The 15,202-nt window shown below is 39.2% G+C and overlaps 1 protein-coding gene across 1 annotated transcript in view; it reads right to left on the bottom strand.

The window, feature by feature from the left end:
• The window catches only part of LOC142403835 (solute carrier family 12 member 2), a 77,294-nt gene that overhangs the window by 12,273 nt on the left and 49,819 nt on the right, over positions 1 to 15,202 (bottom strand). The window contains exons 13-19 of the mRNA XM_075490138.1: positions 13,943 to 14,044; positions 12,490 to 12,645; positions 10,709 to 10,808; positions 6,938 to 7,049; positions 5,063 to 5,203; positions 3,174 to 3,280; positions 1,114 to 1,193 (exon numbers count right to left, since the gene is read on the bottom strand). Of these exons, the coding sequence (XP_075346253.1) occupies positions 1,114 to 1,193; positions 3,174 to 3,280; positions 5,063 to 5,203; positions 6,938 to 7,049; positions 10,709 to 10,808; positions 12,490 to 12,645; positions 13,943 to 14,044 (798 nt within the window). The remainder of the gene's footprint in view (positions 1 to 1,113; positions 1,194 to 3,173; positions 3,281 to 5,062; positions 5,204 to 6,937; positions 7,050 to 10,708; positions 10,809 to 12,489; positions 12,646 to 13,942; positions 14,045 to 15,202) is intronic.

Below are 15,202 nucleotides of genomic sequence, written 5' to 3'. Positions count from 1 at the left end.
CAAAGTTGATCCAATCAGAGATAGTGGTAGTGCCTCTGTGATAACATATTTAAGAAGGGGATAAACTGCTGTGAAACAGCAGCCGGGGGAGAGGAGTGAGAATATGTGAAAGAAACAACTCTGCAGACACCGAGGTCAGTGAAGAAGGAGGGGGAGGAGGTGCTCCAGGCGCCAGAGCAGAGATTCCCCTGCAGCCCATGGTGAAGACCATGGTGAGGCAGGTTGTCCCCTTGCAGCCCATGGAGGTCCACAGTAGAGCAGATATTCACCCTGCAGCCTGTGGAGGACCCCATGCCAAAGCAAGTGGATGTGCCCTGAAGGAAGCTGCAGCCTGTGGAGAGCCCATGCTGGAGCAGGCTCCTGGCAGGAACTGTGGCCTGTGCAGAGGAGCTCACGCAGGAGCATGCTTTCAGGCAGGACCTGTGACCCCATGGGGTCCATTCCTGAAGGACTGCACCCTGTGGAAAGGACCCATGCTGGAGCAGTTCTTAAAGAACTGCAGCCCGTGGGAAGGACCCACGTTGGAGAAGGTCGTGGAGGACTGTCTCCCGTGGGAGGGACCCCATGCTGGAGCAGGGGAAGAGTGTGAGGAAGAAGGAGCGGCAGAGACAAAGTGTGATGAACTGATCGCAACCCCCATTCCCCATCCCCCTGTACCACTCGGGGGGAGGAGGTAGAAGAGTCAGGAGTGAAGTTGAGCCTGGGAAGAAGGTGGGGGTGGGAGGAAGGTGTTTTTAGATTTGTTCTCATTTCACATTATCCTACTCTGTTATTAATTGGCAATAAATTAAATTAATTTCCCCAAGTTGAGTCTGTTTTGCCTGTGACGGTAATTGCTGAGTGATCTCCCTGTCCTTATCTCAACCCATGGGCTTTGCTTTGTATTTTCTCCCCGTCCTGTTGAGGAGGGGGAGTGATAGAGCCGCTTAGTGGGCACCTGGCAGCTAGCCAAGGTCAACCCACCACACAGGCTTATTCATTTCAATGATTTTTATTCTATGAAAAGAGTGGTTTTGGTTTTTTGTTAAAAAAAAAAAATATCTTCATTTAACATCTTCAGAAAGTGGTTTTAAAAGAACAGCTATTTGCCAGAGGAAACAAAATAAATCTTACCTTGTCCCTGAAGGTGAGATATGTCTAAGCCCTCTTTTAGGCGGATAACAACTACACCATATTGGATGTCAAAGGCATCACTACACAAAAGAAACAGAAATAAAACACTTCTATAACCTTTTCTTTCCCCAGAAGCCTACTTTATGTACCCTCTTTGAACAAATTTTAGAGACTAAACTCCATTTAAAACTTCCAAATCATAAGTTTGTGTTACAATTTCAGTTTCAATTCCAAACTATCAACTGCATTAGTGAACTGAACACCATGTCCTGAAAAGCAACATACATAAAGGTTATCTGTTCCCTTTTCTCTCTCTCCTGTATAATATGGTGATTAAATAAAAGCAACATGAACAAGTCAGTTGAGTTCTGCAGAGATGATGACAAGATACAGTGGGAAATCTAAATTTTAATTCCTCCCATCAAAAATGGGATTTATTTCAAGTACATCTCCTTGATCTGCAGACTACACATTTCTGAAGTGTTCCAAAACATTTGGGGATTAAAAAAAGATATGAAATTTTAATTCAGAATCAAATTAGATACAAGTTTAATGTGCTTATTTCCATTATATCTGATGGGGGAAGGAACTCCTTTAAAAAAAGAAATTAAGAGAAACTTCATTATTCTAGAAACAAGCAATAAGCCTGAATAAATGACTGAGTAAAAGTCTGAGGAAAAGGAAGGACAGAAACCCCAAGATTTAAAAGAGAAAAATATGAACTTAATCATATCACACAGTTTGCATTAGCCATTAATTATCAACACTTTAAATATAGATACCTCATTACAAACAACTATAATTCAGAGAAATCCTATGTCCTTTCCCCAGACAGAAATCCCACAAGATTTCACTCATTAAATGCTTTTCTTTAAAGTAGTAAGACTTGATGAGAAATGTTCAAAGTATCAACATATTGTATAATAAATGCAATAGAAGTTGAGTATGGTGTAAGAAGAAAATGTTTTGCCCATCAGTGGACATTTTTAATACATTATTTAATTTGTTAAATCTCTACAGATGAGGTGTTTCTATTGTGCACTTCAGAAATTTTAAAAAATCAGACTTCAGAAATATGTTTGACCTACAGTTACTACCTCCTGAGGTTTTTCTGTTGTGGATGTGGAGAGCCACATGACTTTCTGGCCCTAAGAGTTCTTCCAGCACAAGCCATTCCAAATCAATACACGGGGGGTGGGGGGTGGGGGTGTGGATCCCACATCCGCAAAGAAAAATCAACCAACTTATTCCCTTATTTTTCACTGCCTTTGGTGCTCCCGCATTTTTCTTAAGGACCCGGGGTGGTGGTAATGGTGGTGGGAGAGGTTTGGGGTTTTTTTTTTCCCTTCTGCTTTTTTTTTTAAATCTCTATCTGTAATCCTACTTCCCTTCATTCTTTTAAAGGCACAGTAACCGACAAGAGTAAAGCACAAGTAAAACAGGTTAAGTAGCGTGTAACAACAACAACAAAATAATCTTTGTATAAGTGCAAGTGTGAGAAGCAAGTTTTGTTTTTCTTAAATATGTTAGTAGTGAAAGTTATTCTATTAATTTTTTCAACCAGAACTGGTCAGACTTTCACAACGGACAAATTACACTGGGATTTCCTTTCCAATCTGCTTGTTGGCTACTGTATTACTTTGGGTGTCCAGTGCTGTGTATCATTTATAATAAATATTTTACTTATTATAGCACAAGGTTTAACTGGAAGATGATAATTTAGCATAAGAGTTGATTCATTTTCTAGACTTAATCTCCAAAGGCTGTAACTCTTAAATCTCAGACCACTGCTACAATGCTCTCAAGATGCAGAAAGGGTTATTACATAGAAATGTAATCTGTTCAAACTGTAAAACAGCTGCTTATTAATTTCCATATCAGAAAAAAATACCGTATTGAAGATTGTTGGATCAGCGATGTGGAAAATTGGAAAGCATCTGAAAGCACTTAGAAGAAAGCTTGTGTAACTAATCTTCTTGAGGTAAAAGTTCTTTGACTTATGTTTCATTTCAGTTCATTTGGTAATAAGAGTTACCCACATTTCTGCATTTTCTACTTACTGGAATAAATTTATATAGGTGTCAACATCTCTAATGTCAGCTTGTCTCCAGTTTCTCTTAAATCCAAGAACAAGGGTGTTAGGTCTCATTCTACCCAGACCAGCAGCCTAAGGAGAACACAAATTATTTTTTAAAACTAAGTTACTGAAACAACTAAAGGGTTTCCTTTTTTTTTTTTTTTAAGCATACAAGTATTTTTCAAAGTTTTAGGCTAACTTTGCATAATGAACATACTTCAACCTCAGTCTTTAATAGTCAGACCAGTTATCCCCAGGGTATTCAGCCCCCTGAGCTGGAAGACAGGAACGGAGAGCAGAATAAACCCCCCATAATCGAGGAGGAAGCAGTTAATGACCTACTACGCCACCTGGACACTCACAAGTCTATGGGGCCAGACAGGATCCACCCGAGAGTACTGAGGGAGCTGGCGAGGAGCCCATCTACAAGAAGGGCTGGAAGGAGGATCCGGGGAATTACAGGCCTGTCAGCCTGACCTCGGTACTGGGGAAAATTATGGAGCGGTTCATCTTGAGTGCACTCAACAGACATGTGCAGGCCAACCAGGGGATTAGGCCCAGCCAGCATGGGTTCATGAAAGGCAGGTCCTGCTTGACCAACCTGATCTCCTTCTACGACAAGGTGACCCACCTAGTGGATGAGGGAAAGGCTGTAGATGTTATCTACCTGGACTTTAGTAAAGCCTTTGACACTGTCTCCCGCAGTATTCTCCTGGAGAAGCTGGTGGCTCATGGCTTAGGCGGGTGTACTCTTCACTGGGTAAAAAACCTGGCTGGATGGCTGAGCCCAGAGAGTTGTGGTGAATGGAGTTTACTTCAGTTGGCGGCCAGTCACAAGTGGTGTTCCCCAGGGATCTGTGTTGGGGCCAGTCTTGTTTAATATCTTTATCAATGATCTGGACGAAGGGATCAAGTGCACCCTCAGTAAGTTTGCAGACGACACCAAGTTGTGCGGGAGTGTTGATCTGCTTGAGGGGAGGAAGGCTCTACAGAGGGACCTGGACAGGCTGGATCGATGGGCCGAGGTCAATTGTATGGGGTTCAACAAGGCTAAGTGCTGGGTCCTGCACTTGGGCCACAACAACCCCATGCAACGCTACAGACTTGGGGAAGAGTGGCTGGAAAGCTGCCTGGCGGAAAAGGACCTGGGGGTGTTGGTTGACAGCCAGCTGAACATGAGCCGGCAGTGTGCCCAGGTGGCCAAGAAAGCCAATGGCATCCTGGCTTGTATCAGAAATAATGTGGCCAGCAGGACTAGGGAAGTGAGGACTTCCCTAGTGGGAAGGGTCTAGGAACTAGGGACTAGGGAAGTGAGGACAAGAAGTGAGGACTAGGGAAGTGAGGACAAGAAGGACATTGAGTTGCTGGAGCGTGTGCAGAGAAGGGCAACAAAGCTGGTGAAGGGTCTGGGGTTGTTTAGCCTGGAGAAAAGGAGGCTGAGGGGAGACCTTATTGCTCTCTACAACTACCTGAAAGGAGGTTGTAGTGAGGTGGGTGTTGGTCTCTTCTCCCAGGTAACAAGTGATAGGACGTGAGGAAATGGCCTCAAGTTGCGCCAGGGGAGGTTTAGATTGGATATTAGGAAAAATTTCTGTACTGAAAGGGTGGGCAAACATTGGAACAGGCTGCCCAGAGAGGTGGTGGAGTCACCATCCCTGGAGGAGTTCAAAAAACGTGTAGACGTGGCACTTCAGGACATGGTTTAGTAGGCATGGAGGTGTTGGGTTGACAGTTGGACTAGATGATCTTAGAGGTCTTTTCCAACCTTACTGATTCTATGATTCTATGATTCTATGCAAAGTATAGAAACATTTAATTTTTTATGTTCATCCTCACCGCTTCCATTAAAAAAAAAAGAGGAGACAGGTGTACCTGCATTAAATACTGTCCTCCATCCCTCAAGTCCTCTGCGTGCACAGGTGCATAGAAGGCCTTCATCTTGTTTTTAATAAGCCATCGCTGATATTTGGCCATATCAGTTAACCGTTCCTTCACTACTTGCCTCTGAGAACCCTTTCAAAAGAAGGAAATTAAGGGGGAGGGGGAACAAGAAATATAAGTATCAGTAGTAATAAAGCACAATTTTTTATTTTGCTGCTAGAATCCAAATCAAACTTGAAGAACCTCAAAACATGCTTCTCCACTCTTCAAAAAAACCCCAAACCAACGAAATATTGCTCATTATCAACAGCAGTAAAGAGTAGACCACATTCTCATTTTTAGGATGAGGATTCCTCAACCTTAAACATTCTTGTTCCTGCAGAGCACAACCACTTCACCAGCTTGTGGCATAAGCTTGTCCTCCAAAGCATAACATAATTTTAAAAGAAAAGGGCTCTGTAACAAAACATACACGGATATAAGATGACTTAATATTAGGTTTTATGGGACTATTTGTTTCGAGCTGTACTAAAGTTGAGTTTGCCTATATTTATATGTAATCCTACTACTGCTCCCTCCTACTGCTATTTCAGAAAGCCTTCATCACAGTAGTGTCTCTACTGGAGTTCTATGAAAACTGTTTCTTGTGAGATTCAGTACAACATATAGAAGCACAACATGAAGTCTGCATTGCTAATCCAAGATCAGACTGTGGAAGCGAGTTAGAGAGCGAAAAGCAACAACTGCCTGAGACATTAAGACTACCACTGTGTTCTATTTACCATCAAGGGAGATTCAGATCTGGCTCAGTCTCTTACGTTTCTTACAAAACCAGTAATTTGCCTTAGTTACCTACATGTCTTCCCTGGACTGCTAGCTTCCACACAGCTATCAAACACCTTCAAATTACCAAGATTTTAAATTGCATTACCACTTTATATTACTATTTATTTTTACATTGGTTTACCATTTTATGATCTGGGAAAATATCCAGATGAAAGATTGAGATCTGCAGATTGATTAAGACCAGTCCCAAATATTTCTGCTTCTAGTCTGTTTCATATTCCAGTTTCAACCATTCTGTGTCTCCATGTATTGCCATGAGTCTTACAGCTTTGGAGAAAGCTACCTTTACGATTTGACTCTGTATTTAAACTAAAGAAAAAAAGCCACAATTTACAAGTTTCTGCTGTGATTTTTGAGAGTCCAACTTTCCTCATTCATACAAAGCTAATCAAGTCTCCATGTATTTGCTTATGATAAATCCCTGCCTTTGTGGTAACTTGTCTGAGATAGGAATGCAATTCCATCTATTGCAGAAAGAAAAATGTGTTTTCTTTCAGAGAAGACAGTACTAACTTAGACAGTTAGCTGTATACTGCTGTCATTTTGACTGACTGCTCTGTCCAAAGTATGAGAGAACACAAGACTGAATGACACAAGGACAGAAAAAGGCCCAGACTGTATTCCAATAATCACTTTACTCCTACAAATCTTCCAAAGCATTTAAGTATCAAATGTTCAAAGATATTAATTTTGCTAAGTTTCCTCCCATCCCATACATATCATGCATATCCTAAAACACAACTCCTACTGCAAGACATTCCTTTAAAAGTGGATAAAAAGTGATGCAAAGCACAACATCCTGATGTTTATTTTAACTGCCGTATTAGCTTCCCTAAAGGTGTAGCACACCTAACTGCAAAGGTGGTGACCCCTACATGAGTGGATCCCACCAGTAAATCTCAATCTCAGTAAATCTCTTTTTTGCACTTCTCAGGAAAATAACATCTTTCACTTGAAGAAAATGACAGTTTTGTAAAAAAGTCAAGGTAACTTTAAAGTAAAAAGAAAGAATACACTTACTGTATGTACATGGCCACAGATCATCAAGCCCACATTTTTGGTGAAAGCATGGACAAGGTGAAGCAAAGCTGGACGTGAGTTTGGAGCACCTATCATAATTAAGCACTGAGGTCTAGAATTGTGAAGAGAGGGGGAAAAAAGGTTAGAAGTCATTTCCTCTGGAGTTTTGTTTAATTACTTTTTATGAAGAGAGGTCTCTCCAAAATATTGGCCACGAGACCATAATCCTCATAGGAGGTAATATCCTCATCTGCTTTTAGATTATGTTAAATTAGGAAAAGATCATTCTTTCACAATTGTCAGCATACTTATGATTAATTAATTGGTTCCAAACTCAATAATCCCACTAAGTCTGAATATTTACGCATTTTAAAAGATCAGAAACAGAATTTAGACAAGACTAAGTCAGAGGGATAAATTTCTTCCCCCATCTTTTAAGTCACATCCTTTTACATGTTCTGGCTTAGATTCTTCTCTGTCTAACAGAAGAATTGGAATCACATGCTTTTATCACTATCATTCAGAAGGCACAGCCAAACAACTAAGTGAAATAAGTTATTCATTATTAATTCATTATTCATCCATTAATTCATTATTTTCCATCCATTATATCATTATTCAAGATCAATTGATCTTTATAATAAATTTTAAAAGTTGAAGTATCCAGTGTCATTAATTTCAGAAGATTTTTTTTTTTTAAACCATAAGAATCACTAAAAGTCATTTGTCTATCTGTCTCAATCTCTATAACAGCTGCAGTTCATTTTCCATACTAGAACCAGTTAGTTTTAGGATGTACCTCTAAAATTCAAAACATTTTTTGCCATAGGTTAGAAATCAGTGTCAGTCTAAAAAGAGTAACAAAAAAGTACTCCTAAAGCCAGTGTACTTTTAACTGGCTTATGTGGAGATCTATACCTCCTTTGGAAAATGATTGGAGAAGTTTACAACTCAAAAAGCTATTGTATTGGGTTTATGTGGCAAGGTTTTGGTAGCAGGAGGGGCTGCAGGGGTGGCCTCTGTGAGAAGGGAACAGGGGCTGCCCCCATGTTGGACAGAGCCAGTTGCAGTCAGCTCCAAAACAGACCTACTGCAGCCCAAAGATGAGCCAATGAGTGAAGCTGGTGGCGCCTCTGTAATAACATAGTTAAGAAAGGGTAAAAAACATTGCACAGCAGCTGTGAGAGAGAGGAGTGAGAAAAAATGTGAGAGAAACAATCTTGCAGATACCAAGGTCAGTGAAGAAGGAGAGGGAGGAAGTATTCCAGGCATCGGAGCAGAGATTCATTTTTTTCTTAAGTCAGGCTGTTTTTTCCCCCATTGACAATGTGACTGGATGTAATAGTAGGATGTTTGTAAATAATGAGGGATTTTAACGTCACATAGTCTTAGAACTTCAGAAAGGACAGTCATTTCATAATTAGATTTCAAGTTTTGCAGTTTATGCCTACAACAGCCAGCTCTTCAGAAGTGGAATGTTCATTAATACTCATATTAATACATTGGTAATTTACATTTTTACTATAATATTCATTGAGGTTGTGCTGATACCTATCATAATTGGCTGACATCTTATTTCAACTGTCTGTATCTATGCAACACAGACATTGTGAGTACCTATCCTATACTTAAGAAAATTTTAGTCACCTCCAAGAGAGGCTAGGGAGCAGAACTGGTGTATTTTCCCCAAATGACAGGCAACACTATCAATCTTTTCTTTGAAAAATACTCTATCATTGCCATGTTCTGGATTCTGGACTTAACCTTGACAGCAAATGGCACTTTTATCAAGAATCTCTCCTCAAACTCACTCCTTAAATTATGCTCTAAGTAGCAAATTCCCTTTTGTAAACAACAGAAGATTTTAGTAGCTAGATTCACTTGCTAACACACCGAGCATAACTATGACAGAATAAGACATTTCTCAGAGTTGTAGATGCAAGGGATGGTAGAGATTTGCTTGACTAAGAGTCAATAGTATAAACCCTATGCTAGGCATGGGCAGCATGTAGGAGGTAACTGCCCAATTTGAAAAGAGATGAGTCAACAAAAAAAGGGTCACCAAGATTTGGAGGCTAGAGCACATGATGTACAAGGGAAGGGTGACAGCAACGTTAATTCAGTCTTAAGAAAAGAAGGCTAGTGAGGGAATCTCAATGTTATCTTCAATTATCTAATAGGAGGCTATAGATAAGATGGAGCCAGACTCTTTCTGGAGGTGCACAGAAAAAAAAAAACAAGGACCAACTGAAGATATAACATAGGACATCCCAACATTAAGGGAAAAAAAAAATATGAGGGTGGTCTAACACTAGGAAAGATTGCCCAGAGAAGCTGCAAAATCTCCATCCTTGGAAATACTCAAAACTTGACTGGATGAGGACCTGAACAACCTGATCTAACAAAGTTGGATCTAACTTTGCAGATGTTTCCGCACTAAGCTAATTGAGTGGATGGTTGGACAAGATCACCTGGTGAAGTCTTGTTTAATCTATGATTCTATCTATTTAGAGGAAAGTTTAAGTAATCAACAACTTCTGTTAAAAATTTTTGAAGCGCTTTTCTTCTAGAATCACGCATTCCATAAAAGCAGCATACATACTATAGGATAGGCAATTACCTACCTCAATAGAACACTTCTTGGGCAGCCATATTGGCTAAAGAAAAAATCAGTTCTCTCCTTCAGTTGTGTGAAGAATGCTAGTGTAGCCTGTTTGTCATTACTGCAGTGCAACAGAAGAATATCCCTACCGTGAATCAGATAGTGTTGAGGACACAACATATGTATTATACATATTTCAGGGATTTTCGGTTAGATCAGTTTTAGCCTGATCACGTTGACTGAATGCCCATTAGCAGTTTGGAGCACATCTTCCAATTCAGTTTCATCAAAAAGGAATCCCATTTACATGCCCCAAGACCACTACTCCATGATAAAAACTTGTGCTGGTTTTGGCTGGGATAGAGTTAATTTTCTTCACAGTAGCTGGTATGGGGCTGTGTTTTGGATTTGTGCTGAAAACAGTGTTGATATAACACAGGGATGTTTTGGTTATTGCTGAGCAGTGCTTACACAGAGTCAAGGCCTTTTCTGCTTCTCGCACCACCCCGCCAGCGAGTAGGCTGGGGGTGTACAAGAAGTTGGGAGGGGACACTGCTGGGACAGCTGACCCCAACTGACCAAAGGGCTATTCCATACCATATGACGTCATGCTCAGTATATAAAGCTGGGGGAAGAAGAAGGAAGGGAGGGACATTCAGAATGATGGTGTTTGTCTTCCCAAGTAACCGTTATGCATGACGGAGCCCTGCTTTCCTGGAGATGGCTGAACACCTGCCTGCTCATGGGAAGGAGTGAATGAATTCCTTGCTTTGCTTTGCTTGCGTGTGTGGCTTTTGCTTTGCCTAATAAACTGTCTTTATCTCAACCCGTGACTTTTCTTACTTTTACTCTTCTGATTCCCTCCCCCATCCTGCTTTGGGGAGTGAGCGAGCGGCTGTGTGGTGCTTAGTTGCTGGCTGGGGTTAAACCACGACAAAACTGAAGTGCAGTAAACAGGCATCATCAACAGACTTGCTTCTGAAGTGCACTCCTGATCAGAAATAAAATGCTAATGTAGATATGCCCAGAGACTAAGATAGTACGATTCAAAGTTATTATAACCCATAGGAGATAAACAGACAATTTAATGGAAACCATGATAGCCCTACCCTACTGGCTACATAGCAGAAGTCATTTCCTATGTCCTTAATACTATCATTAACTGTTACCTGAAGTTTTTCACATGATCTTCCACTCCTGAGAGACGAATAGAATGCTGTAGTGCATTCAAGTAAGTCAAAGCTTGCGTTGAGGATCCCCAATTCACATCTGTGGGAAGATTTGAAGTTTCAATATTTTATTTAAAGCAGTTCAACATAAGACTACATGATCACAAAATAAATGTTGAACACCAACTGGCTAAAAGACCCTACAATTAAATAGGCAATTCTATTTAAAGATAACATTTCTGTAGATGTCCAATAGAAGTTACAGTTTGATATTTTATAGTAAAGAAGAAAAAGGAGGAAAAAGAGAGGAAAAAGAGAAGAAAAGGAGAGGAAAAGGAGAGGAAAAAGAAAAGGAACTGAGTTGTTTCAAACATTTCAAAGACTGTCAACGTCAGAGTATAGAAAAATTAACATTTAGGGAACAAGGAGATTGTCCTGGTTTCGGCAGGGATAGGGTTAAATTTCTTTCTAGTAGCTAATATAGCGCTGTGCTTTGGATTTAGTATGAGAATAATGTTGATAACACGCTGATGTTTTAGTTGTTGCTAAGTGGTGTTTATACTAGTCAAGGACTTTTCAGCTTCCCACGCTCTGCCAGGTGCACAAGAAGCTGGGAGGGGACACAGCCAAACTGGCCAAAGGGCTATTCCATACCATATGATGTCATGCTCAATATAGAAACTGGGGGGAGCGGTTGCATCACTTGGGTTTTTTTCCCTGGGTTTTGTTCCTCTCCCTCTCTTTTGTTGTTTTCCTTTTCATTAGAATTCATTATTATTATTATTATTACATATATTTTTTTCTCTTTTTCCCAATTATTAAACTGTTCTTATCTCAACCCATGAGTTTTCTTACTTTTGCTCTTCTGATTCTCTCCCCCATCCTACCGGGGGGGCAGGGTGAGTGAGTAGCTGTGTGGTGCTTAGTTGCCGACTGAAGCTAAACCACAACAGATACCTTTAGTTATTCTATATCACAGCAAAGGAAAAAGTAACCTTGCAAAGCACTGTCTAAACTAAGTAAGTCAAATACTATAAATGAATAAAATAAAATAAAATAAAATAAAAATAAATATGCAATAAAGAGGACAGGCTAGATTATGTAGTTTCTTTTAGAATATTATTTTTATGAGGAAATGAAAGCCCTTAGTATCCTCTCTAGTTGTTCCCATATATGTTCTAATTTTGCTAGTTACAATTAATTTATCATTTAAGTACTTTATAATCTTCACAGCACAGGATTTTGCTTTTTCCTTATTGTCAACTTCAGGAACACTTTTTGGCTCTATCCTGCTCCATGTTGCATTTATAATCATATAGTGTTTTTAAAGGAAGAAAGTGTATAAATTGTTGTTCATAGCTACAGGAATAGTTTATTGAAAAAACCTCACAAACATTACACAAATCCCTTTCCAATTCAGAGGAGTGCAGGAGTATCCCCTTTCATTTCCTGTCAAAATATGCTTTTCTGGTGCCTTCAGCACTGCAACCCAAGCTCTTCTCATATGCATCTTTCCCTCTAACTTTCATTCAAATGTTTATGTCTAAGGGCAAGCATGTTTGATTTGGATGGATCTTGATATACTCAGAGTGGGGGGAAGACAACATCAATTAATATACAGGCATAATTACATTTCATTACAACTGGAAAGTCTGAAACAGAAGTTTGAACTAGTCATCCAAATAGAATTAAGTTATCATTTTTCTCTAAACAACATGACCTTTTCCTTCCTCTACCCCCCTCTTCCCCACACCAAAACCAGAAGAAATCCCTATACATACCTGGTTTCTTGTAAGTGACATAAATATAGAGTCCAAGGACTATGACATATGTTAGAAGTGCTGCCCACCAATTAATGACAAACATCACAATGCAGCACAGAATAGCTCCAACAAGAGAAATCCACTTATTGTAGTATTTGAAAGCAGGACGCCAACCTTGTCAAAATAGGATAGGGGAGGGAAGAGGGGAAGACAATTTAATCACTGCTCCAAGGGAAGGTAAGAGCTGTTCATCTTTCTTCCTCAGTGCTCTGCATCACATTTTATAATAATGCGCATCAGCTTCAATAATGTACAAAATAAGGACTTTGACACATTTACGCTTTTAATTTTCCAACACATTTGAAATTAATTTGCATCTTTTTTAAACAGAGGGCAAAATTAGGAACATTTCCATATCTAAAAGCGTGTCTCAAGGAGAGTTTGAAGATGCTTGTGCTAGTATATCTATTATAACAGGCTACTAGAACCTTTGGCAATAGCTTGCATTACACAGTTGATTTTTGCTTTTGAAGGTAGTATAACAGGAATTATTCTAGGTTCTAGGTGTGTATTTTTAACATTTCCACATGACCAGAAATTTTCACATTAAAAGAAAAAGGACAGACGTATCCTAGCAGAATGCAAATATGTCGAAGTACTGGATTGCCACCATTTTACACCCTTATTTGTCACAAGTTTATCCAAGATCAGGTAAATACATAACCCCAAGACACCCCCCCCCAACATACATAAGATTAACAACTGTATTAGACATATACACCTGTTATGTAGACATTGAGTTATGCAAATGCTCAAAAAAAAAAATTATATTTACCAGTTCAGTAGATAAGAACCTTTTAGTGACATTATTTCATCATGAACCAATAGAGGACTGAGCATGATATCCATTGGTTCTACAAGTATTGTCATTTGGCTTCTTCCTTTATTCTAACTAGCCTCCCACACCAAACAAAGGCTATAAAAATATGGCAATACTACCTTGCAATTCCAGTTTCTTCTGCACTGGAAGACTAAACATATTAAGAGATAAATCCAAAGAAGAGAAGAGGGTGGGTCTTGAACTCCAGATACTGAATTAGCAAGAAAGCATTCTTCAAGTGATAGTCTTTAAAGGAACTTAATCACAGAAAGGAGATACGACAGTGGCAGATATCATCAGAGATCCATTTGAGAGTTTCTGAATAAACACTGAATGATCTTGTGTTCTCTCAGCAAAGATGACCAAAATCAGTAGCTCCCAAGCTTTACTGGGCATGGCTCACTTAGTCCTCAAAATTTCAGAAGACCCAAGCATACACCATATTAAGCTTGTAATTCAGATGCACCATGAAAGTCAAATAGACATTTAATAACTAAATTAAACTAGACATTTAACTTACTACCTTATAAAATGTATTTCTGCATCTAGAAATTGCAGATTAAACTTTCACCCCAAAAATATGGTTCCTACCTGGAGATTTTGCTAGAGAAGCATGGAATACAGAGAAGTTAATCAAGGCATATGAAGCCAAGAAGAAATTAGAGATAATTGGAGCAATGATGTTCAATTCAGCTGTAAAACCAAAAACAAAGCAAGCTGTTACGAAATATACCATCAAATGGCTTTATAGATTCCAGAGTAAAAAATCTGCTACAACCAACCTTATTTTATTATGCTCTCTACGGAGTAGTAGTTTGTCCTTTCTGTTCAACAGAGCTATTAACTTAATAGCCTCTTATTTACTGACTGTGAGTTACCTTCTAATAGACAGGAAGTATAACTTTTAGTTTTAAAAAATAAATGTTTTTCCATGCTATCAACTGTTTTGAAGTGCTACATACTTTCTCAAAATAATTCATTCAGGAGATTTCTTTCCCTCTGTGGCTCGATCAAACAGTGCAGCAGTGTACTGAGTTCTGAAGAACCTCAGAAGCAGTGGACAGAGCATTAATATATATGCAGTATGTCTCTAACTAGCTAGTTTCAATTCTCAAACAGCACAGAATAAGAGACTAATAAGATTAAGAGACAATCAAGTATGGTGAATGGTAACAGCAGACAAAGTTCGTGTGAGCAATTTGACTAACGCCTTCATCCATTTTTATTTTAAATTAAGAGTTGAATCAACAGTACTAATGTTAGTGTACTGTTATAGACCACTACCCTATGGCAACAGTGATGAGTACTCCCTCTTTAGTGAGAGATGAAAGAGCTTGATGCTCTCCTTTCCTTGAGGCAGTACGGTACAAAATATTTGTTTTTGTACTCCCACCATCACAAAGAACAGTGATCAAATTGCAGAATGTGCCATGTTAGTCTACAAATTTCTATTTCTTATAATCAAGCTTCCAATCAGCATGTTGTAGTAGAGACAGCATGGCTATACCTACCTTAAACAGAGATAGGGGAAGGGTGAATGAGCAAATAGGGAAAAGAAGTTTAATAGCACTAGCATAAGGACACATGGGTGAATGCAGCACAGTTAGTTTGCCATCTATTCAAAAGATCTGTATTCCTATCTAGACTAGCCTTTGGCAACAGTGACATCAACTGTCATCTCTATTGTTCATAGCTTAATAGAACACCATACTTTAACAAGTCCTGTTGATGCAAGTTTGCCATTTACCAAAGTTATGTTTATAATTATCAAAAATCTGAAATAGACTTTCATATTTACATCGTATAACATCTCTCTACCTCAAGCTAAAGCTATATTTTCATTGATTGACA

This window comes from Mycteria americana, unplaced genomic scaffold (assembly GCF_035582795.1).
Source record: "Mycteria americana isolate JAX WOST 10 ecotype Jacksonville Zoo and Gardens unplaced genomic scaffold, USCA_MyAme_1.0 Scaffold_44, whole genome shotgun sequence".
Classification (NCBI taxonomy): domain Eukaryota; kingdom Metazoa; phylum Chordata; class Aves; order Ciconiiformes; family Ciconiidae; genus Mycteria; species Mycteria americana.
This window is presented reverse-complemented; position numbering and strand designations above follow the sequence as displayed.